General features: G+C 39.2%; 1 protein-coding gene and 1 long non-coding RNA gene across 7 annotated transcripts in view; both read left to right on the top strand.

Annotated features, from left to right (window-relative positions):
• angel2 (angel homolog 2 (Drosophila)) overlaps positions 1-26,455 on the top strand; it is a 40,369-nt gene extending 13,914 nt beyond the window's left edge. For 4 of the 6 annotated variants that reach the window (XM_048249790.1, XM_048249795.1, XM_048249796.1 and 1 more), the window contains exons 3-8: positions 7,921-7,990; positions 10,787-11,208; positions 11,351-11,459; positions 18,415-18,451; positions 20,065-20,225; positions 21,037-24,260. In XM_048249790.1, the coding sequence (XP_048105747.1) occupies positions 7,921-7,990; positions 10,787-11,208; positions 11,351-11,459; positions 18,415-18,451; positions 20,065-20,225; positions 21,037-21,260 (1,023 nt within the window). In that variant the 3' untranslated portion in view covers positions 21,261-24,260. Of the gene's footprint in view, positions 1-7,920; positions 7,991-10,786; positions 11,209-11,350; positions 11,460-18,414; positions 18,452-20,064; positions 20,226-21,036; positions 24,261-26,023 lie in introns of those variants that run through there. The other 2 variants (XM_048249792.1, XM_048249791.1) reach the window with 2 other exon arrangements.
• LOC125298892 lies at positions 1,874-5,279 on the top strand. Its single transcript, XR_007194281.1, has 4 exons — positions 1,874-3,025; positions 3,296-3,430; positions 4,643-4,776; positions 4,952-5,279. It is a non-coding gene; the product is annotated as an uncharacterized LOC125298892 (long non-coding RNA).
• Positions 26,456-26,689: the final 234 nt, after the last annotated feature.

Below are 26,689 nucleotides of genomic sequence, written 5' to 3'. Positions count from 1 at the left end.
AATTTGGTATCGTGACAACACTAACACACACACACTGACACACAGACGTTCCTGCAATTTATAGATAGATCATAGATGCTTTGGTAGCCTCACCCAACAGTCTGCTCTAGGTAGTAGGCAGATTTAGTAATTTGCCATATTCCTTACATTCCTTAATGATGGATTTCACTGAACTCCAGGGGATGTTCAGTAACTTGAATTTGTCTCAGGTCCCAGTTGATTAAACAAAGCAACCCCCCATAAATATAAATAAAAATAGTAAAACAATTAAAAAATAGGTAAATGAATTAAAAAAATAAAATAAAAAAACTAGCTCAGGCCCAGATAAGGCGGTGGTATTTCTGCATTACCTCTAAATACAATTTATTTTTTTGCAGGGTAAAGTTTACACTAGCATTTGTGTATTGAGTATCAAACTGTGCTCATAGACAATGGTTATCAGAGGTTTACCTGAGCCAATGCAATGATTTTCGTTACAAAAACAGGTCTGGTTTTAATGCAGTGCCATCTGAGGTCCAAAAGACCATGGCCATCTAATGCTGTTTTTCATCTCTGTCCCTTGTTTGGAAAGATTTCTCTGGATACTCTGAATATTTAAATGATATAATGTACTATAGATGATGAACTCCAATAAAATTTTGCAATTTTATGTTAAGAAGCATTATAATTATATTGTTTGTCCAGACAGGTTTACACAAAGTGATAAATACCTCTACATCTTTACCTCTAAGAGACTGCCTTTTTGGGATGCTCTTTTTCATACCCAATCAGTTTGCCAGTTACCCCAATTAGTTGAAAAAAATCCTTTTGTTTTCTTTATAATTATTTTATAAATTTTATTACTTTTCTAGCATTTTCTTGGCCCCGTCCTAACTTTTTTTGAAACGTGTTGCTGGTATCAAAATTAGCATATTTTCCATGGAATAATCATATATATAATTTATCATATATCATATACTTTTTGTAGCTAAATATGAGTTTACGAGATTTGCAGATTATCGCATTCTGTGGTGTTGCAAGTGAGGCCGCCGTGGTTAGAAAATAATGATAGGGATATCAAGACGGGTACCTCGGGGCACAAGACTTCCGCTTCCTCTTCTCCAAGCAAAGAATCCGACTCGACTTTCAAGTAATTTTTCCTCTAATGTATGTCCAAACACATGTATGCAGTGGCTATTCAAAACAAAGTAAAAAATTATGTGCAATAAACTGACACTTTGAATAGCCCAGGCTACTTTGGACTGTCTTTAGTCTTTGAATAAACAAACGATAACTCTGACTGCAAGATCCCAAATTGAAACGTACAATAATGGTCCCGAATTTAAGGACGTTTCAGAATGCCACACACGCAAGCATGATCAGCTACAGACGAGTGGCAAACATAGTGTGATGTCACTTATAGGTTACCAGGAACTGTTTTAGAGTCACATGCAAATTTCATGTGATGCATCATTTCACAAAATGGTTTGTCTTCTTTATCATCAAGTTATTCAATAGGCTGAACATATATGGAAGAATATTAGACTCAAAAGTTTTGTACGTGTGTATCACGTTTTGAAACTGTAGAAATTATTTGTAACTGTAAAAATGATCTGTACAAGTAATTGTCAATATCACAAATATGCCCTACACTATTCTACGGGTTACAGCTACAAATCATCCTACAGTTAAAAATATTTTACAATTACAAATATATTCTACAATTACACATCAATATTCTACGCACAAAAAGCTGCTCTACAGTTACAAATCTTTTCTACAGGTGTACAGACTTTTGCACCACCTTAGGGATGAGAAGTGTCTCATATGTATTGTGTGTGTGTGTGTAACAGGATTTGTAACTGTAAAAATGATTTGTGATTTAACAAAAAAATAACACGAACAATTTTAAGTATTACTCATATGTCGTTCACTTACAAATATATTCCACAGGTATGAAATATTCCACAGTTGCTGTCTTTCAATTACGAAACTATTCTGCCATTACAAATCTCTGCTTCTCGCACAAGTATTTTCTACAAGTATACAAATACTTTTGAGACTGTTCTGGCGCTTCCTGTTGAATAGCCAATGGCGATCCTTAAGTTTGGCTAGCCAACCATGAATCTCAGTTCACTAACCAATCACAGAGTAGGAGCAGCGCCGTCGTTGTCTGTGGGTGCAACCAAACTTGGAGTCTACGCTTGAAGCACGCTAGTTTCCTGTATTCTTTGAGGTATGTTGGTAGCCTACACCACACAGACATGTTCTATGTCCACTATTCCTTGTTAATACAGCCAGTGTACCTGATATACGGGGCAACGAGGTGAGATCAATCAATGGCAACTAATGCTGTGGGCAACAGACAAATAACTATTATATATAGCAAGCTACAGCTAGTTAGCCAAATCCCACTCAATCTCAATGTGTAGAATAGCAATGGTAGCTAAATTGTCAGTTTAAGCAGCATACAAGTGCGAACGGAAATGTAGTGTGTGGATGGAAATAGATAACAACACTCAACATACTTTTGAAGACATTTTGTTTCAAGTTTGTAACAAATGCGGTCAAAGTTTTAAGGGAGTTTGTCAGTCGGTCATAAGGTAGGCTCAGCAAAAACGAGGCGGGCGGCTAGCATTATTATCAAGAGGTGTGCTAACCATTAGGCCTTGTATGTCAGGTCTACCTCCAGATTGTTAGGTGCTACTTCGGACTTGACGAACTCTTATAATAGGCAACCGAAACTCCTCACTGCAGAAAAACCGTAGTAGGTTTGATGCTCAACAGATTGCTCTGGAGTTAGTTATAAGTTAATAAGTATCCATTGATATGTGTGACAAAACATACCAACTGGTGTCAACATCAGCTAGGCTATGTTGGCATTTTCTGATGGTTCTTCATGACTGATCATAAGGTACAAAATAAATAATACAGAAATACAGTGCTGGGCATTGGTAGACAATCATATTCATCTGTCATTATGTATCTATTTCTTCTGTGTAAGCAGTTTCTTATGGATCCCCAGTTGCTGCCTCCTGAAGCACAGGTGGGTCATAAAATATATTTTACTGTCTATGAAAATAGGTCACCGCCCGATGTGAGTTTCAAAAAGCATACCTTTTGAACTTGTTGACGGCAGTATTCTTACTTAAAACAACATCCTCGGATGTGTATGTTTCATATTTTGTAAAAGTTAAAGAGAAATCACTACTATTCTATCTTAAAAAGTCAGTTTATTTTCAAACGTTTTTGTTGGTTCCTGTCAGTGATTGATCATTATCTATGATAAATTTATAGTTACTCTCTACACTGGCAGGTTATTAGAAAGGCTGAAAACCAGACTGGAACAGTCTCTTCAAAGGCAGCCTCTGGATCTGGACTATTTAGAGTTCCTCTGTACCAGTGAGTTGAGCCTAGTTCACTGAGTAGTCACACGCCATTTCCAGAAGAGGTAAGCAAAGTCTGTTTGTTTTTTGTGCAAAATAAGTACAAACATTACCCCTGTTTTCAGAATACTTTCAGAAGGTGCCATTGAGTCCTGCTGTCCTGCTAAAATAAACTTCACTGACAGTTTTTACATATTTTCCCCTCACAAACTATTAGATACCAGAATACAGTTGTTTTGTACTGTAAAAATACTTTTAAGTGTTGATTTATATATATTTAAAACAAGAGGAGACTGCAGAGCCTCATGCTTATAATCATTAATTAATTATAAAATAAATCATGGACCTACACCAGTAATCCTCACTATTTTTCTCACAAGAGACACATTGGCAGTGCAAAATCAAAAGGAGAGCCTCTTTTACGACAACATACTAAGTCACCTTTGCAAATGTGCATTTCTACATATAAATTGGACATCCCACAAAAAAGAAATCACAGCCAATACATTTTCATTTAAAACCAGTCATCTAATACTGGGATGAGTGGAAGCTGGCATGCGTGTCCTTGACTTTCTTCATGCTGTATTTTTAGTAGCAGGTTTGACAATACCCCCTTTAGGAAGCACCATTAAGGCTTAATAACTTCCCTTCACCTTCATTATTGTATTTGGGTGAAGGGAGAAGTATAATTCAGATGTTTTTTGTTTTCACAGTGCAGGATTGTATGTTTATGAAGCACATTTGAAAAAAATTATTGACTGTTACCACATACAGTGGGTCCCATTCAGAAGTGGCCACTTCTTTCGCGCTTTCTGTGATTCATGCAGCTGTGTGAAATGTATTACAACTTATCGCCACAAGGTGGCAGTTTAAGTCCACTGTAGCATTTGTAAACAGGGCAGCGGAGTGCATTCAAAGGCGTTGCAGTGGCAGTGAGATACTGTAAGCAGAACGAAACTGAAGAAGTTGTTGAAGTCATACAGTAGACTAGGCTAAATCAGAGCCTGATTTTGTTTTTATCAACCTGGGGCCAGAGATAATGGCCTTTGGCGAACAGTTTAGGCCTACTCAAAATGAGTAAAAACAATAGCACTATACAGATTGTACATGAAAAAGGTTATGATGTATGGATTCCCATGTGTCCAAGCTTCCAAATGGTGTATACCATAACTATGCTACATAGCAATATGGGATTTAGAATGTTGGGGGAAGGAGGGTAGGTGTTCCAATGTGTTCTTCATAAGGTTAAAATATTGTTGTTATGATACGTTTAACAGGTCATTGGCAGACGGGAAAAGCAGGCCTTAAAAGAGGGCTACAGGATACTGGGGTGCTCCCAATGATAACAGAACGGCCAGAACTGGCTAGAGTTCTGTTCCCACGAGGTGCCTCATCTCTGATGAATCCTAAGGTATTAATGTTCAAGCATGGCAATTTAAACATGGCAAGCATGACACATCCTCTTACATTCTTTTTGCAAAGGTAAATTTGTAAATGGAGGAAAACAACTGACAGAATAAAGTAAATCATGACTATGGTACAGTGCACAATAGTATTCCAAACAGGGCGCACTGTTTTTGTTGCAGATGATTTTGAAAAGAGTGGTTTGACCAGATGAGGCGGAGGTTGACGAAGATGAAATGGAAGACTCATGCCGTGTCACAGCCTACCTCAGACAAAATGTTGTAAGTGGTATGACAAATATTTCCTAAGACCCCCCCCCCCCAGATTTTGAAACCTGGCTGATCAGAGTTGGATTTGATGAGAGATCTGTACTTGAACCACTCGCAGACTGAGAAATATGTGAAAATATTTTTTCAAAAGTATCTTTTGTGATTGTGACCAGAATGTATGACACCTTCAAAGAAGCTATGGATGCAGCGCTGAAATAAAGCAATTATGGTTTTGGCTTGATCTAGTGTTGTTTTCTGCAAGTTCAATGCAGTATAGTCAACAATTTCAGTGTTTCAGACGGTGACCAGAGTTCCAGTTCAATGAATAAACTATGCAATGAGAAACTATGCCGATTGCTATTTTTCCTAGTTGTATATTTAACTACAATGTGTGCACCAAATGCAGTAGCCAGAAAAGTTGTGATTTTGTTTCTCAGCTGCCACAAGGCACCTATCCCCAACTTGCTCTGAGAAACTGGCTCTGGTAAGAATTGATGTCTAAGTTGCTTTGGATAAAAATGTAAGCCTAATGAATAACATTATTTATTAAAGTTCACATATCCCAGCATTAGGGCAAAATATTTAAAAATGCAATTTTAAATTAATCAGACAGGACAGGGGAGAAGTCTACAATAATGGTGTTCAAAGACTAGAATACAATAGACCTAAGAAACACATTTTAAAGAACAAATATAGGAGGGAAGGAGATGTATTTTCTATTCAGTGGTAGGCTACATGTTCTCCATGCTGATGTAGAGAATGGTCCAGTGATCCAGTGGAGTGATCTTGAAGGCCCTTGATAACAGATATTACATCAGTGTTTCTCAAACTTTTTCAGAACAAGGACCACTTAACCAATAAATAAAAAAACCTCACAGACCACCTAGCTAAACCAAAAAAATAGTAGGCCTACTCATTGAACCACCTTTCTTATTGTCAGAGGATTCATGATTTAAACTGGCGTAGCTTACATAGGCAGTGTTACAGAACTGTTTGGATTTACATAAAAGTTCAACATCGCAAACAAATCATCTATAGGCCTATTATATTTTATCATGCCTGCACGCGAACCACACTTTGAGAAACACTGGCTTAGGCTACATGAATAGACAAAAACAACGATGCACACTGAAACACTGTAGAAAGAGAGCATTCTGGAAAAGCATGATTGTATTTGTAGTAGCTTATCTGCACAGGTACAGTTGGCAAATTATCAAAGTTAACGAACCATCAGAAATGTAAAACGATTACTGTAATTAACATAGCTGAAGTCGTCCATTTGAAATGTAAATAAATTGATAACTTAACTACCTAGGAACAGCCATAAAGATAACTGCCGATAGAGAGGGGAAACATTTTGTTAACGACTTGCCCCGTGTATCAGGTACACTGGCTGTATTAACTATCAATGTACTCAAGGAATATAGGAAACTAGCATCGGAGCCCGTTCCTTTATTAGAAATTCTCTCAAAGATTGGTGTAGGTTTTTGAACGTTCTAAGTTCCGCAACAATTGAAGGTTCTAAAATTCTATGTTGAATTCAATGAACCCAGATATTCTTTAGAACGTTCATTTCTCAACATTAAGGGTTAAGGCGGAGCAAGATACTTCGTCGTAGTTCATGTCTATGGGCGCGAAATGGGGATCGAATCCTGTCTGCATAAAGAGGCGTGTCGATGACGTATTGACGCGCGTAAATTGCAACCGGCCAACAACAGCGGCATAAATAACCGGCGCACACCTGATATAAGGTTGATTTTCTCCCGACTGGATTGCTCAAAAATGCTAAAAATGTACCTGAAATGTTCAGAAGGGTTTGAGGATCATGAAAATGTGCCCGAAATTCGGGGCACCCACACACACAACTAGCCACGACGACGACGCTGCTCCTGCTCTGTGATTGGTTAGTGAACTGAGATTCATGGTTGGCTAGCCAAACCTGAGGATCGCCATTGGCTATTCAACAGGAAACTCGAGAACAGTCTCAAAAGTATTTGTATACTTGTAGAAAATACTTGTGCGAGCAGCAGAGATTTGTAATGGCAGAATAGTTTCGTAATTGAAAGACAGCAACTGTGGAATATTTCATACCTGTGGAATATATTTGTAAGTGAACGACATATGAGTAATACTTAAAATTGTTTGTGTTATTTTTTTGTTAAATCACAAATCATTTTTACAGTTACAAATCCTGTTACACACACACACAATACATATGAGACACTTCTCATCCCTAAGGTGGTGCAAAAGTCTGTACACCTGTAGAAAAGATTTGTAACTGTAGAGCAGCTTTGTGTGTAGAATATTGATGTGTAATTGTAGAATATATTTGTAATTGTAAAATATTTTTAACTGTAGGATTATTTGTAGCTGTAAAACCGATCCGTACCCGTAGAATAGATTTGTAAGTGTAGGGCATATTTGTGATATTGACAATTACTTGTACAGATCATTTTTACAGTTACAAATAATTTCTACAGTTTCAAAACGTGATACACACGTACAAAACTTTTGAGTCTAATATTCTTCCATAAACATATAGCCTTGAAAAAACAGCTGTTAGGCTTATGTCATTTTGGTCTATAAAAATGTCACATGCAGCCATGCTTAAATTCTACTCACTGCACATTTATTATTTATAATATAATATTTAGTATTCATTATTGAATGCTTATAGCTGGAATGGTGTTTTCCCCATCATCCTATTTTTTAAAGCAGGTCTATCTGTGGGCTACAGGTTTTCTACAGGATTCTACAGGAGAATCTGGGATCTGTTTTGCAAGTGATTGTTTTAAGTAGGTCAAGAACACCAAGTAACGTTTTGTACCATGTTTGTCTTTAGGTGGCAGTTACTTATTCCATGTCTATTTATATCTCCATAGATTTTGTGTCTTCAAGAAGTACAAGAGGATCACTATGAAACCCAGGTTAAACCCAGCCTTGAGTCTTTAGGTGCTCTCTCTCTCTCTCTCTGTATTTGTATTTGTATATATATATATATATATATATATATACACACATATATATATATATATATATATATATATATATATATATATATATATATATATATATATATATACACACACATATATATATATATATATGTGTGTGTGTGTGTGTGTGTATTGGTTTTATGTAGCGTATTACTGCTAATTTAACTTTGGACACAGCTGTGATGGCTCAAATGGTAGCTGATTACAACAAGAAATGCACTTCAAAAGAATTACCAGTGCATGAAAATGCAAAATATATGATGTAAAATATCATACAGTGTTACATAGTTACAATTCTGTTGCTAAGGTAGACATGGTGGTTGCTATGCTAAATATAGCTGTTGCTATGAGGGTTGCCGGGGTAATCATGTTGGTTGTTATGGTGGTTACTAGGTTAACATTAAAGTGGGGTCATTCCACGTCAATTTAACCAGGGCCCACGCACTTAGGTCTCAAAAACATCTGAAAATCTTTTTTACTTTCCACCCTGAACATGGGCAAAATGCACCATTGAGATCAATATGTTTTGTATAGAGTTACCACAGGTTACTCTATACAACCACAGGTGGCCCTATGGTAACTCTATATAAAACATATTGATCTCAATGGGGCATTTTGCCCATGTTCAGGGTGGAAAATAAAAAAGAAAGATTAGCCAAAGACAAGTCAAACTGGTGTTTTTAAAAAGAAGGGATCATGCAGAATAAAGAAAAACGTATTACAAAAATCTTTGTATATTCCCACAAGGTGTTTGGGTGCTCTGAAAATGAGAACCAAAAGGATTTTTCAGACTTGTGAGATCTGCAGGGATTTCTTTTTTGTTCATTGCTTTTTGGGAGAGTGTTTCTACTTATCTCAATAAGGAAAATAAATTAAGAGCCTATGTTGAGTACAAATATGTCTTCTGAAGGCCTAAACAGAGCCCAGACAAAAACTCCAATAACATTTTTATCAACTTTAAGGGAGAGCTATGACCACGCAGGATCATTCAGACCAAACGTGACGATTTTGCTACATCCTAGTTATGTACCAGCATGCAAAATTTGACCCTCCTACATGGTGTAGTTCTTGCTCTATGGGCTTGTGAACTTTAACAAAAAAAAGAGGCCGAACAAAATCATTTACATCCCTCCCCCCGTAAAACTGGCTGTATCTTGGAAAGTATTGATCTTGCATAAAATACATTTTACAGTGTGTCTCCTGGGTAACATAGGTACACCTGGTCATTTTTTCAGAATTTGTTGAGACCTAAGTGCGTGGGCCCTGGTTAAATTGACGTGGAATGACCCAGTGGTGGTTGCTAGGTTGTTTGCTGGTGTCATTAAGATGTTTGCCAGGTTGTTGCTAGGGTAATAAAGTGGTTGCTCTGCTGGTTCCTAGGATAATCATGTTGGTTGCTAAGGTGGTTTCTAGGTTGTTGCTAAGGTAATTAAGATGCTTACTATGGTGTTGCTAGGGAACATATGGTGGTAGCTATGCCAAATAAAGTGGTTGCTTAGGTGGTTGCTAGGGTAATCATGTTGGTTGCTATGGTGGTTGCTAGGTGGACCTTATAGTGTTGCTTGTTAGGTTGTTGCTAGGGTAATTATGATGGTTGCTAGGGTGTTGCTAGATATTAGAAAGCTAGATACCGCATTGTCCGTCGAGTTCTATTAGGTTGCATATGTGAACATGGCCGCCATATTGCTGGGTGCAAACACCTTACTGTAGACAGGGCAAACCTAGAACAATCTGATTAAGGTCACTACCAAACTTTTCTCAATTGATTCTATAGTACTTTTTCGCATAGAATCCATTTCTGCTTGGGACATTTTTATATCGCGCATAGTTAATGAGATGATTTGCATATTCAAATACATTAGCGAATATAAATGCATAATAAAGAAATGTATTGATAATATGCTGTAAGTAGATAGGTTAATGGCTTTAGGCTTTAGGCAAATTGTATCAAATATAACAAATGATCATACAAAAGTATGTTTTTAGATGGGATATTGCAGATACATTATGCAAATTAGGACATTTTTTACCTTTTTTGAACATCAAGACAAAGCAATTATGGATGTTTTTACTTAATAACACTTATGATTTTATTTTTTGCAGTGTATATCTTCAGAACTTGTTGGCAAGTTCTAAGTAGTACATTTGTAAATTAGTAGTAAATACTAATTAGTAGTAAATACTAATTAGTAATTAGTAGTAAATTACACATTCCGTATCAGATTTTTGTTGTGGTTTGGCAGTCATTCCTTTTCCAGGCACTCAAATCAGAATAAGGTTAACTAGCATGCTAGCTGTCACAGCCATAAGGCATAACATTTGCTAACCCACCGGATAAACCGCTGATCATTGAATTACTTGGCTTGCGGACATAAACTGAGGAATCTGCAACTTTTCACGATCATGATATGACATTTCACAATCACGACATTTACTGTCATTGCTTGTAAGCTCACTCTGCACATCACTAGCTGGTTAACTCTGGAAGGGGGGTCCGGCACATCAACTTGCTTAGTCTTTATTAGAAGCAATGCGACCCTCTCAGACTGCGGCAGAAGTGCCATTCACTTTATTAAGAGTCATTATTAATCATTCAAAATGATTTTGGAAATGTTATTTTAAGATAAAACAAACTCTTTAGAGGGCCTTTAAATTGTCTCAAGGGTTAATTGTTTCATACATATTGAAGTAATTTGAGATTCCTGTCGAAGATGGTAACCATAATATACCTGTTATGTTGTTTACTTTGTAGGATACCACTGTGAGTATAAGAAGCGGACAGGCAATAAGGTAGATGGCTGTGCTGTGGTCTTCAAACAAGCGTCCTTCTCCCTTGTGTCTTGTCATCCTGTGGAGTACTTCAAACGAGATATTCCCTTGCTGGACCGAGATAATGTGGGCTTGGTGCTACTCCTGAAGCCCAAGCTAGAGAAAGGTATCACTAATCATCTTTGTGTCGCTAATACACACCTTCTGTACAATCCGCGGCGTGGGGACATCAAATTGACTCAACTTGGACTGCTTCTGGCGGAAATCAGCCATGTATCAAAGCAGTCAGATGGTAGCACTTGTCCTGTTGTTCTTTGTGGGGACTTTAATGCTGTGCCCTGGTCTCCACTTTATCGCTTTATCAGAGAGAGGAAGCTTGAATATCATGGGATTCCTGTGGGCAAGGTGAGTACTTACAATATGCAGCTGCTGAGAACACAACAGAGAACACATCAGAAAAGGATTTTAAGGAACCAGTGAGTACTGGTAATTTACATAATGAAACCTGATTCATAAGCTAAAAATGCACAATTCATATTTCATGCAGGTGTCTGGACAGGATGAGAAGCGTAAAGGGCAACGCATTCTTAGTGTGCCCCTCTGGCCCCAATGTCTGGGAATTAGTCAGCAGTGCCAATATGAGGACCCTTCCCCAAGTAAGCCTTTATCTATAGCAGTGGTTCTGAACTGATGATCAATGTGCACTAGTGTTCAAGCCAATGGATACAGTAAGCTACATGGTAAGACACGCATAGTATCTGTAGGTCTACTTGTTTGGAACATGATAATGTTTGGCATTACATTTGTGAAGTCTTCAAAGTACTCGACAGGTTTGTCTTTGACAGCTTTGGTTTCTGTGTGGCATTTTAGTTTTGATGGTTTCATGCTCTCATGTGCCAGCAATTCACTGCACACCACACACTGGGGTTTCAGTCCCATTTTGTCCTCAATTTAAATGAATCCATATCCTACTTCAAATATTCAGGGTCGTAGCCTATTTGCGTATACCACTAAACTGATGTCTAACATGACCTGTCACATTAACATTGTCCATGGCAACGACTGATATACGAATAAAGTCTATCAAAATAAAGGTCAGATATTAGATCTGATAAAGTAGCACTTTTTTTAACCCACAAGCTCCGCGACCCACCCAGGTTTGCTCAACCACCGTGGTACGATGCAACTTGCAACCAAACAACAACATTGTTACACCTGTTTCCAGAAAGTATCGTACCTGTGTCGCAATTCGCTACCTCCGGCGTTCTAACACCATAGTTCCAACAACGTTGTTGATGATGCAGCGATACATATCATTGGTGGAAACAACGTGTAATACCCCACCCCCTAGAAATGTTCTGCCACGGCCTATGTCGACATTTTTCTAATTTATTCAGAGTGATTAATGCTGTCATTGCCATCCGCAAAAACCTAAACCTATTGCTTGCAAGCAAATAAAACAGTTAACTTAAGCCGACCAATATGAGTCATTATTTGTGTTAAATATCTATGTTGGAACAAATATATAGCCTGGACAAATTTCTGGGTAGCCAATCGCAAATTCAATTCAGTTTCGTGGCTTAACAGCAGTGCGTCGGTGCACTGCGCACTCGGCCGGAGTTTGCATCCTATCTCTTCTTTTCACCTCTGAGTAAGAGTAGGCCTACGAGACACAACAATACGTTTTGGCCATACATATTTATGTATATAGTTACTCTACATTGAGGGACCAATAGGTACAAGACATCAATCAAAAACAATTGAATCTACGTGTCACACTAGTTCACCTGCAGGTAACGAGAAGCAAGAGGACAATCTCAAGAGAGACAGTCTCTTAATGAAAATTAAGCTACAGGATAGATCAATCATTGAGTCACGAGATAAACATCCACTTCGTAATCTTTGGTTGGGTGGTTGTGATTTTTGGTTAACTACCAAGGAACGACACAAGTGCGACTGCCCAGGGGCAGTAGTTGAAACGACCAAACTTTGCGTCCTTGTTTGCGTTTAAGAGTTCGAACTACCCTTTCTAGAAACACCAAATCCAAGAACGATGGAGCGAACTACCAAAGTTGCGACGCAAGTTAGCAAACTACGCTTTCTAGAAATGAGCCCTTGAATGGTTCCGCGACCCACTTTTGGGTCCTGACCCACCAGTTAAGAAACACTGATTTAGTCTTTTCTCCTCAGTCTATTGTTTTTCAATTTGATTTCTCCTGTGCTTAATTGTCAACTATTTGTCACTATCCTTTCGAAGTCAACATCAAGATTGTGGCCCCCGGGAGGCGCTGTGGCGCAACAGGCTACAGCGCCAATGCCATGTACGGGCCCAAGTGCCCACAGGAACCCAGGTTCAAATCCAACCTGCGGTCATGTCCTCATCCCACCCCATCTCTCTCTCTCCCACTCACTTCCTGCCTATCTTCACTGTTCTGGTGAAACAAAGGCAAAAAGCCCAAAAAATATACTTTTAAAAAAAAAAGCAAAAAAAAGATTGTGGCCCCGAGTTTGGCAACGATAGATTACCGGCGAATATGGTAGAGCATGCGTAATATTGCACGAGACAATTGCCAGAGGGAAGTTGTGATCAAACACAGTAAATGGGTTGAGCCAGGTTGGATTCAATGGACCTTTCTGTTTTTGAGCAGTTGTTTCCATCCCCTTAGTTACTATGTTGCTACGGTCCCACAGGCTTTTGCTTATAGGGAGAACCAGAGAACCAGCGTTAAATAATAAATTATGGTTAATTACTTATTTTGACATTACTGAAATATCAAGGTGTACCTCTAGCAGAGCATTGACTTAAGGTTTACAATTAGAATCTTTGAACTAAAATCGAGTGAATTTGTCTCAACACAGTCTAATGCTCCAACTAATGTTAACCCACATGCTGATCCTCCTAACCATGCTATAGACCGTTTCAAACACATAAACGGTAGGCGCTTTCCCACTGACGGGATTTTTGCAGTTCCTAGAACATAGTGTTCCTATAACCCTTTTTTTCTTGTGTTCCGACCGGACCAATTTGGGGATCATTAAGTTCCTATGGCCACAGTTCCTGTAATTCTTTCAGCTCCTACTTCAGGGCAGGGTCTTTTCCCTTTTTCGCATAGGAACCCTTGTGACCTAGGTCTATGTTGATTGGTCCAACTTATAAGTCACACCTACTGTCAACCCAAGTTGAATGGCCAATTTGCAATTGAATGGGCAACCAGTTCCTGTGGCCACTTGGCCAGTGTGAATGCAAATGGCAAAACCGGTTTTGGGGGAGAGTAGTTAGTAGAAATGTTTAGAAGTGGACTGTTCCTATAACTAAGTTCCTATAACTAACTACTTGGTCGGAAAGAGACTAATAACATAGCTTCTACTGTATGTTTAGTTTAGAGTTTACAGGAAGTTAATGGTAACTTGGTGGTAGACAAAATGTCTAGCTCGTATTTTCAACAGATTAAATATGAACAGAAGTTATCAGTTAACCAAGCGTAATAAGACTAATAAGAACACTTCTCCCACTGATTTTAAGCTTTTGCCGGAGGTTACATATCCCGATACACATATCTGTATCCTAACATTATAACTGTTTAATATCCGGTTCCGGCGCCGTCAGGTGTGGCAGCCTACTCAGCAGCTCCGTGTCTTAGTGTTTGTTTCTATGTCTTTTGTCTACTTTTTGTTTACTTTTTACTTAGCAACTTTTTGGATTACACACTTTGAGGAGTGTGTTTATTCTATCCTATGGATACGGACATATTACAACGCTCCAGCGACAGCAAGCTTGTGTACACAAGGAACCAGCTGATCGCACTACGACGGAATGCTGGCTGTGTTCGGGACAACATTCCAGAGGAACTGTGGTGCTTTCGGGATTGCAGAGCGGGAGTAAAAGTGAAGACGAGGCGTCGGAAGAAGAAGTGGAGATACAAGCCCTCAGTTCCATCGATTGTGATGGGAAACGTGAACTCACTGGCTAATAAGACTGACGAACTGGATTCCCTGGTAAGAAACCAGAAGTTGTACAGGGAATGTAGTTTGTTATGCTTTACGGAGACGTGGCTAACAAGCCATATCCCCACTTCTAACGTTGAGCTGCCTGGCTTCAGTGTAGCTCGTTTGGACAGAGACTAAACTTTCTGGCAAAAAGAAGGGAGGCGGACTGGCGCTGTACATTAACAATAGATGGTGCAATCCCGGACATGTAACAGTAAAGGAGACTGTATGCTGTAAGGATGTGGAGTTATTAGCGGTTAGTCTCCGTCCGTACTACATGCCGAGGGAGTTCTCGCACGCAATTGCTGTCTGTGTTTACGTTCCACCTCGAGCTTTTCCGGATACAGCGTGTGACATCATCCACTCCACAATCACAAGGCTTCAAACCCAACACACTGACGCCTTTTTTGTGATCTCTGGCGACTTCAATCACATAACACTGGACTCCACACTCACAAATTTTTACCAGTATGTGGACTGCCCTACAAGGAAAAACAGGACAATAGACCTCATGTATGCAAACGTGAGGGATGCATACAGTGCAAACCCCCTCCCCCCACTGGGAAAGTCAGACCACAACCTCATTCATCTCCAGCCAATGTACAAGCCCAAAGTACAGAGGCTACCAGTTCCCACACGCACCTTCAGGAAGTGGACACCCGAAGTGGATGAGGCTCTGAGAGACTGCTTCGAGTGTACTGACTGGAGTGTGTTACAGAATGGAGAGGACTTGGAGGAGGTCACACAGTGCACAACTGACTACCTGAACTTCTGCATGGACATTGTTGTTCCCACCAGAACTGTACGCTGCTTTCCCAACAACAAGCTTTGGATAACCAGCAATGTCAAGACCCTTCTCAACAGGAAAAAGATGCGCTCAGAGAGGGGGGACATGGCAGAGCTGAGGGCGATGCAAGGGGAACTCAAATTCAAGCTGAAGGAAGCTAAGGAGGATTACAGAAAGAAGGTGGAACAGAAGCTGCAGGAAAACAACTTGAAGGAGACTTGGGACTGCATGAAGGTTATCACTGGCCTGAAGAAGAACAGCAGCTCTGTGGGGGGGGACCTGGACAGGGCTTAACCAGTTGAACCACTTCTACAACAGGTTTGACTGCCCTGCTCCAGCTCCAATGGCGGTGGTCTGTCCACCATCCCCAGCCCCCACCCTCACACCCCCTCAATACCAGCGCAACACTCACCTCCATCATCACAGGCTATCGCACCCCCACCATCACGAACAATGAGGTGACAACGACCTCAGTCAACAGCCATCAGACACACAGATCCCAGATGCACCCCTCCCCTCCCCTTACACCCCTCACCATTACAAAGGATCAAGTGACAGTCCAACTTAAGAAATTGCGCAGCAATAAAGCAGCTGGGCCTGACAGACTGTGCCCAAGGCTACTCAAGGCCTGTGCTGCTGAACTGGGGGAACCACTGAAGCACATCTTCAATTTGAGCCTACGCCTTGGACAAGTTCCAACACTGTGGAAGACATCATGTCTCACCCCTGTCCCTAAGAAGCCACACCCTAGTGAGCTTAATGACTACAGACCTGTCGCTCTTACATCACATGTGATGAAGACAATGGAGCGATTGGTTTTAGGCATGCTCAGACCCCAGGTACGCCATGCACTAGGCCCGTTACAGTTTGCTTACCAGGAGAAAGTGGGCGTGGACGATGCCATCACTTATCTTCTACACAGGACACATTCCCACCTGGACAAGGGGAAAAGTGTTGTGAGAATGATGTTCTTTGATTTCTCAAGTGCTTTTAACACCATCCAGCCCCTCAGATTGGGAGATTGGGGCTCTTGCAGATGGGTGTGGACGCTCACCTGGTAACCTGGATTACAGATTACCTGACCGAGCGACCACAGTTCGTCAGACTGAAGAACTGTCTCTCTGACACTGTGATCTGCAGCACCGGAGAGCCACAGGGAACTGTGCTCTCTCCAGTCCTGTTCACCCTGTACACATCTGACTTCTGCTACAACACCGAGTCATGCCACATGCAGAAGTTTTCTGATGATACTGCAATTGTGGGGTGTATCAGGAACGGGCAGGAGGAGGAGTACAGGAGCCTGGTGGAGGACTTTATGCAATGGTGCAAACTCAATCATCTTCAACTTAACACTTCAAAGACCAAGGAGATGGTGGTGGATTTCCGCAGGTCTAAACCCACTCTGCTACCAGTCCACATTGATGGGGTCAATGTGGAGGTGGTTAGCACCTACAAGTATCTGGGTCTCCACCTGGACAATAAACTGGACTGGTCAGCCAACACTGATGCACTCTACAAGAAAGGGCAGAGCAGGCTGTACTTCCTGAGGAGGCTGCGGTCCTTCAATGTGTGCAGTAAGCTCCTCAGGATGTTCTACCAGTCTGTTGTTGCCAGCGTCCTTTTCTATGCAGTAGTATGCTGGGGAGGAAGCACAAGGAAGAAGGATGTGGGGCGAATTGACAGGCTGGTAAGGAAAGCTGGCTCTGTAGTGGGAGCTGAACTGGAGTGTATCACTTCACTATCTGACAAAAAGACCCTGAACAAACTGATCAACATCTTGGACAATTAGTGTCACCCACTCCACAGCACTATTGTTAAACAGAAGAGCCTGACCAGCTGGAGACTTCGCTCACTGCCTTGCACAACTGACAGACTGAGAAAGTCATTTGTCCCCAGGGCCATTGAACTGTTCAATGCCTCACTTAAGGGAAGAGGAGAGATAGACTTCTCTGCATAGTCTGTCTGCCTCTTCATCCCCTCCATGTTTGGTACTGTCTGTCCACTAGCCACTTGTACCACTGTCTTTATACCTCACTGTTTGCGTGCTATATTAGCACATTAGCACATATGCATAACCCCCCCCCCTCCATGCCACAGCCGAACTGTGGCCACACTTATACATTTTCTTAAATAGTTAAATGTATAGATATATAGACTTTACTTTACTTTATTTCTGCATTGTTGCACTGTTGACTTACTCATTTGCACCATCACCATGACCACTATCACCATTGCACTACCACCATGACACTCATTCACACAGAGCACCTTAGAGCACCTTACCATACCTTACTATGCACAGAGAATCACAGGCTCAGTCCCTGCCTCAGTCATTGCAAGCGCCTCTGATTTATTAATCACCACTATGTGGATTCTGTTTTTAGAATTGATTTAGATTAAGTGTTAGTATAATTTGTATTTTTGTAATTTGTATTTTAGTATATTTTTATATATTGTATTAAGTGTTAGTATAATTTGTATTTTAGTATATTTAACATATTCTTTATCTTCTACTGTCCTTACTGCTTAGTTGTGTTTTTATATTATATACTTTAATTACTCTTTCTGCTGTTAAAGAATGTGTTTGTGTTGTATGTATGCTGCTGAGACCTTGAATTTCCCCTGGGGATCAATAAAGTATCTATCTATCTATCTATCTATCTATCCATCTATCTATCAGATTGGAAGGCTTACCGTGAAGGGTTTCCATTTGTATCGTACCCGAGTTGTATGCGCGAACGTGACATAATTGCTTAAAAGTTGAAAGTTTGAAGTCGTTAATATAATGTAACTGAATTGCACTTTTAAAACCTGATTTGATTCTTTTTTTATAATAGGTTCTATACGGAGTGGTGAGGGTTCCAGAATTAACAAGTAAGTTCTTTGTGTGTCAACTCATTCACAGTCTAATAATATATAGTATTTGAAATATCCCTCCCTCTCATATACATATATTATACTGTCCACTTCCCTCTCATATATATATATTGTACTGTATCATATATACTGTATATGTATGTGTGTGTGTCAATATATATATATATATATATTTATTACACGGCTCTTCAGAGTGCTGCAGAATGCTCCATTCACTTGAATGGGCCTTCCCAACGTTCGGTGGTCTGCTAATTCTCAATAACAGACAATTGCTAAGTATAACAGACCGCTGTCAAGGAAAATGGGTTTTGTGCTTCAATTTACGTCTTTCATATTACTGCGCAAGGACTGGAACTTCATTCAAAAGTGATAGCAGATGGTTGATCAGCTGTGTTCTAAAGAATGTTTGATTCAAGTTCAGCATGTGCTGTTGTTTCTCACCAAAAGCCATGATGAAATGGTAACAAATAGGCTATAGCCCAGGCTATGAAGGCTAAAGAGTCACTTTGTGGGGAGTTTATTGTTTAGTTTTGGCAAGTAGCCGTGTAATAAGTAATAGTCCCTTCCGGTTCGCCCGGAATGCGATTTTCTCAGTTTTTCAATTGGAAAAAGATGGTGGGAGGCTATCATTAAAAATGCTGTATCTTGACAACAAAAGCTCATTGTGTCCTCTGTCCATAAATACCAAAATATCAATTTTGAATTATTTTGTGTTACTGTGACTCATTTTGCCAGATCGGGTCACATTTGGTTTCTTGAATATAATGTAATATTACTGCTGCCAAAGTAAAATCTTAAAATGATGTTGCCGCTGCCGCGTCGGGGCTGCATTACCACCTTGAATGTGCATTATTTTCTGTTAACCGTTCCATTATCCCTTATATATTTTTGGGTTAATAAAAGTTATTTATCTTTTGTTGCATATGTCATAAATAAAATATTTCTGTTCTGCAACAGACCAATAACTTAATTGGTACAAAATGTTTATAATATGTCTTTAATATATTTATAGAACATCAGCTTCCTTAGCCTTAACCACAGCTGTGGGGAGAAACAGGACTTTGAAAAGATTTGGAAAAGATTTTTGAAAAACTAGTCTCAGACCCTCTCAGATCTAAAGACAAGTCATAAGTTTGTAAGTCACAGACTATGATTTTGGAGGGTCACTATTTTCAAGACTGCAACTAGATTCCTTAAGATTATTTCCCATCGTGCACTAGATATCAACAGGAACTCAAACGATAGCCTACTCATATCAAAGTCATATTTTCATGTTTCGGCAGCATTTTTTCCATGTGTCACTATTTGCATGAGCCATGACTTGCGATAATATCAAACATGTTTGATATTGTCGTAATGCCAAGACTAAAAAAAGACTGACAGACTGACTTAAACCCACTAAGATTGGCACCTTACATTAAACGATCTAGTTGACAGGAGCGCGCCTCGACTCCAGTAAGACTTCTTTGATTTAATTTCGACTTTGGAAATTTAGTCGCCGATTCTGAAATCGCTCGAAAATTGTATGGTGTAAGGCCATCATTAGTACTAATCATTACTTGCTGTATTTTGCCTAGAATGATGTTTTTCCCTCTGTGATCCTTTGTAAGCAGGTCTTGTATTGAGCACAGCTTAAATCTCACCTCTGCCTACTCCCATCATTCTTCAAAAAGAGGAAGACCAGAGATCACAACCTGTCACTCAAAGAGAGCCATGACTGTGGACTACATATTTTATTCGCCAACATCAAGAGACACATCCTTAAATTCAGGTAAATAGCATTTTCTCTATCTCTTTGACAGAAAGTAGTAAACAAAATAAGTTCAACATGATGCAATTCAATTGTATGTATATAGTGGCATTAAAGCAGCACTAAAGGCAATTTGCTCTTGGCATCCCCCTACAATTGAGAAGCGCAACAATATATGAACTTGTTAATATAATATGTGCGTCTTCTTTGTAACAAACTATAAACATAACTCAGATACGATATCGAGGGAATGCAAGGACAGCAGTCTTGAATTCCTATTAGTAGCCTAATTCAAATGGAATGCTGCCATTCAATTTGTGTTTTTGCCACTCAGTGATAATTACCAATAATGACTTATGCTTTGACGTGTGCATAGTGAACATTATATCTTCAGAACTTGTTGCCATGGAAGTAAATTACACATTCACGATCAGACATTTGTTGTGGTTTGGCAGACATTTTTTTGCAAGCAGTCAAATTGACCAATCCCAAGTGATCCCAATCGGTCAACATTTCTGTGAAAATTCACACCCCAGAGGCACTTTTGGAGACTTAAGGACCTGATCTTTTTAGAATCATTCATAGAACTTCAGTATCTCATGGAGATACCCATTATCATTAAACATTGTAAGGCTATGTTTAACATCAATAGCAGGCATCTGACGTTTGATTTTGCTATGGTGGTTATTGTATTTAGCAGACGTTTTGGCAACACTCCAATAACTTGACTATTAGGCTACTTTACTACATAAATTCAAATACAACAGGCAATGACGTTTGTTACACATTCTTTATTATTCGTCCATAACATATTGCATTATATCACTGGCAGTCAAAGGCTCTCTGGTGGAGAATCGTCCTTCGCTGTGTCACCTCCTCATATTCCCTGGCTTTCGGCCATGGTGTTTGTTGCTGTCCAGGACCTCCTGGCACTGCTGTAAAACCCTAATCAGACAGGTCCTTCTCCACATTGGCGGCAACACGTCGAAGAGCCTCTTTTCTTCGTCATCACTCTACTTGTTGGACATAAAGGCAGCGTCAGCTCCTTGTAGCTAACGATTAGGGCTGAACGATTTTGGAAAATAATCTAATTGTGATTTTTTTCCCCCCAATATTGCGATTTAAAATGTGATTAATATTAAGCTCTTTATCTTCTGTATTATTCAACATAGACAAGCAATATATCATTCTATAGTATGACCAACACAATATTAGATAAATTAAACATCAACTGTTCTTTTCTTGGAGCCCAGGCCTATGTTATGAATGAAATATTTTTTTTTTATACAACTATTTCAGTCACATTAGTAGGCCTATTTGTTGAACTTTCAGCCTTGTAAACATGCAATAATTCTTATATGTTACAATTTTATTTCTGTTTATACAGTAGATATGATCTGTTTTGTTCGTTAACAGTTACATGTAGTGGCACTGAAATGGGTTCTCCTTATCCCGCTCTCTGTCTCTCATACACGCTCTCCTCTGTTCATGCATGTGAATTGGAACAAAGTAGATTGTTGCAGCACAAAATGCGGCGGATTGACTGTTCAGTTCGGTGTTCACTAAAGATTAGCATCATCAACACCGCGGTGCAATACGTATGCATGCGAATTAACTAGTTTAATTCACAACCGGGAACGTGGCGTGAACGACGGCTGCGTGGTGTTTTCTATGTCTTTGCTATGTTTTTTTTCTTCACTGTTTTGAATGGAAATGCTTCCAACACGCTTGTGTGGCATGAAAAATAGGCGCGAGTCCTATTCCTAGCATGCACACGTTTCCAGTGCGGCTCGAGCTGTGCCTGAGACATGCGTGTCACGCAGGCGGTGTGAAAGCTCTAACCTGTTAACATGGGAGTCGAAATAAAAATGGACACGCCACACAGACTACATGCTCACGCCACGCACCCGGTGTGAAACAGGCCTAACGGTATGTGTCCATTATTGCGGCGTGTAGACGCTTGCAGACACCTAGCCCTCTCCCCCGTCACCGCTTGTGGGTGTGTAGTAGGCTAAAGTGTATGTTGTAACATTTCATTTGATCTAATTACACAATGCCAGCTAACGTAGGCTACTAAAGTGGAGGTAGCCTGCTTAAATCGTAATACTGTTAACCAATGCAAGGAATTTTAACATCTTTTATTGAAACACTTTTATTGAATATCACTGACATGTTCCTCCAAAGCACCTTCTGTCTTGGTTCAAGTCGAGAGACAAGGTCTTTTTGATAGGGTGCAGTGACGAACTTGTTCTAGACTTAATGGCTTCGCCACTATATACAGTAGCTTCATATATTTTCATTAAAACAACATGATTATCAGGCGGAACAAATATTTCTGTCAGGCTATTGTTCCAGATGATGACTAGAGCAAAGGAGAGAACTTGTTTACATAAACAGTAAAAGAAAGGCTGGTTTACCGAAGATGTAACGCCTCGCGTTAACCGCTCTCATTTGCATAAATTTCAGCAGATGCAGTAGGGGGAATTAGGAAATAGAACCAGGACATGGCAGGTTCCAGCAAAAGTTAATGAAGAGGTTTATTTTCAACTAAGTAGCTCTACTGAGACCTTTCTTGCCACTGTTAGCTGGTCCTCTTGTTTTAGTTAGGGAAAGATAGGCTTATTTTTCACCAATCTACAAAAAAAAAATTCTTACCAATAACTTTGTGTTCCTATAGGTGTCTAGTAACACCTCCCAATTTATCCACGGCTAAATCAAACACATGGAGAAGGGAAACACATGGAGAGCCCATTAAATTTGGGGTGCCCAGAGGGTCTGGGCGAAAATATTGAAAACATTTTGTTTTACCAATATTAGCTTTTAAGATGTCTAACTAGGGGTTTTTAGGGGTGCTGAATCTATCAATTGTTCAATAAAACCACATGTTATGGATTTTTTATGGACTTGGAGTAATTTTTACTCAAAACTAATGGCTGGGATAGATTCAGCACCCCTAAAAACCCTCTGGGCACCCCAAACTTGATTAGCTCTCGAGGCATTTCCCTGAGGAAATTGGGAGGTGTTACTAAACACCTATAGGAACTAATAGTAAAAAAAAGCAATTACAGTTTTTGCCTATTGCTTACACACTTTTTTCAGAATTTGGCTCATTATGTCAAAACTCTACACACAGCCAAATAAGACATAGCACTTAGATGGAGATAAACAACTCACATCACATCACAGAGTGAGTGAATAGACTTGACCACTACAGTAGTAATAGGCGATGGAAACGATATGCAATATAAACGATACAAAACTGGCCTATGAAAGAGATTTAATTCTATTGCAATATCGCGATAATGCATGTTGACCCATGAAATGTAGAGCCACGAGCTGCAGCCGGATGCAACACATCATCGTCAAGCAAAACAGAGGAGCTGGGGAAAAAGACCGGTGCAACATCCATTATTTGGACTTGTTTTGGATTTAAGCCATCCGATGAGCAGCAGTAAACTATACCCTGTAGTTCAGAGGTGGGCAAACGGCCCCTCTCACTTTAATCCGGCCCGCCAAGCATTTAATTAGGTTATCATAGGCTGCTCGTTATTTTTTCCTGCAATAGATGGCGTTGTGGTTAGCTTTACGGCAAACTGGTTTTCACTGTGCCTTTTTAACATTTATAATATGTATGTTACATAGAGATGATACTCTTTGTAATCTCCATTGCAGTAGCTCTAACTTGAACGTTATGCTACTCCATTTAATTTGGAACGCGTTTGAGCGCGCACGAGAGAGAAAGAGAGAGCGGCAGGTTCCTGCTGGCTTGTCATTGTTGATAATTGCTATCTCCTTTTTATAAGAAACTTAGCAAAGATCATTATGAGAACTAAACGTGTGAACACAATGCTTTAAGTGACAGTGCACCATTTATAAATGAGTTAAACAGCATTAAATTTTAAAAAATTATTACTAGCATATAATTATATGAAACATTAAACATTCGGCCTGCCAGCTAATTTCAAAACCCAACGTAGCCCTTGAAAACGTGTACTTGAAATTTTATTTTTTTGCAACATTATGTTATATAATTACAGTTTTGCACAATAAATGTTCTCAAAACTACAAAATATATATATATATATATATATTATTTATATATATATATATAAAAAAAATAATATATATATATATATATATATATATATATATATATATATATATATATATATATATATATATATATATATATATATATATATATATATATATATATATATATATATATATATATATATATATATATATATATATATATATATATATATATATACATTTAGCAGTTTGGCTTTCCTTAAGATCTATGTAACCTGAAATGGTTCAATTATAATTTATATATTGTGATAGTGTTGTCACGATACCAAAATTATAGTTTCGATACCGATACCAGGTCAAGAATTGCGATTTCAATACTTCTTTGATACTTTTTTAAAAAATTATTTGATTTGGGGGCCCCCACCCACGTCATCAGTAATATTGAATATAGTGTGATCACCACACCAGTGGCCATCCTGCTCGACTCTCCACACACACACATACGGAAAATGATGACTTGTGTCATATGTTTCTATTTGATATATTTTGGAATTCATATAAAGTTATTTTGTTAATAATGTATAGTATTTTATAATCTGCATAATTATTAGTGGCTAAAAAAATCGTAATTGGAATACTTCATATTGATTTTTAAAGTATTACACTTAGGCATATCTTTAATGTGGTGTGTAAGGCTAATTGAGTGCACATTGGTGTAATTGAGTGCCTGTCACTTTAAGATATAGGCTACGTGAGAGTAGCCTTCAGCCTCACAGTTTTAGGCTAGTGAATAATAGTTGCGCATAGTGCATAAGGATATGTGGATGCAATTCATTGTTTTCTATGTCATTAGATAAAATCAATGTTCAAAACACTAACAAGTCGAAGAAAATCTTTCTGGGATCATAGAAGAGCTAAGTATCTTGCAATGTTCATTAATGGTTTTAGTGACCACTCCACGAATGACAGACATGACCTGAGCTAGCGGGATAGTTAGCAAGGAGCTCTCTTCAGATGTAAAAGTTTGCCATGGTTGTGTAGCCTATTTCTAAATGACTTTAAACCCAATAGTAGGCCTAAATTACCTAAATAGGTAGGATAGCAACACAAACTTTAGAGATGCAAGTGAGCAAATCAACTTGATATTAGCCTATTATTATGTGTTACAACAGCACCTAAACTAGCAGCAGTGTCTCACTGTTTATGGCACGACAGCATACGTGTGTGTGAGGAGAAATGACGCACAGGCTATAGGGGAGGAGGCAAGCATGCCTTGCGCACACGCATGTTACTTCAAAACAATACGGTCATTCTTAAAAGTATCGATACTAATAAAACACTATATTGTGATATGTATTGTTATCGCAAGTGGCTGCAATGCATATCGCAATATGGATTTTAGACCATATCGCCCATCCCTACTCCACAGCCTTTAGTTCAATATGCATGTTTAAAGCATGTTTTTCATTGGCAAACCCTGGATAAACAATGGATTTTATATAGCAGGCGCCGACAAAATATAACTGAATTGTAATTTGCATGGCGGTAGCGGCAAAGTGTGATGCTGGTGTGTGGAGTTGTATTGAGAACAATGGAATCTAATGTAATTAATGAGTGCGCCACACTCATTGCGGCGCTGGCGCTGGTCTGCCAGTATTGCATATTAATGAGTGTGCCTGACCAATCACAGTGGGACAAAAATGCCTGGACCAATTGTTTTGTCCCAGTCCAGCCCTGCACATAACTACCATTGTTGGATATTCAGGTGTTACATTTCCTTCCAGAATCTGATGGTCTGCAGTTGCTGGCTCGGCTTGCTTTATTCGACGAAATTGATCTTCATACCATCAGTGGGTTGCCCAATGCAAACAACTCGTCAGACCATCTGCCTTTACTAGCTTATTTCAGAATGCCCAATCTTCAGGCAAGCTGTGAGTATGAGAACAGATTCTGATTCCTGGCTGCCACTTCTGTGCCCTTGAGCAAGGCATTTAAACCCAAGTTGTTCTGGGGAGACTGGCCCCTTCAATTGGTATCTGTAAGTTGCTTTGGATAAAAGTGTCAGCTAAATGAATAAGCAAAATAAGTACTTAGACTTATATTTGTGGTGTCGCTATAGCAGTAATGAATAATAATAATAATGATAATAAAATAATGAATCTGTGTAAATCAATGTTGTTATTTTCATCTAATAAAATAGTTTGATGACATTTTAACAAAGTGGGCCTGAGTCAGTGAGTTGGTCAAAACTGAATGATGGATACATGCCTCAAACTGTTTCCAAATATTTTTTTTAGCATTTCACTTTCACATTTCACCGGCAGGTTGTTACATATGGACAATAAAACTTTACTATAGACAATAAGACGTATGACATCTCATTCCAGAGGTATCTCCCCGTCTGAACTATTCAGCAACCATATAAAACCCTGGTCTAAACCATGTATAGA

The sequence above is a fragment of the Alosa alosa genome, chromosome 8, assembly GCF_017589495.1.
Source record: "Alosa alosa isolate M-15738 ecotype Scorff River chromosome 8, AALO_Geno_1.1, whole genome shotgun sequence".
NCBI lineage: Eukaryota > Metazoa > Chordata > Actinopteri > Clupeiformes > Clupeidae > Alosa > Alosa alosa.
This window is presented reverse-complemented; position numbering and strand designations above follow the sequence as displayed.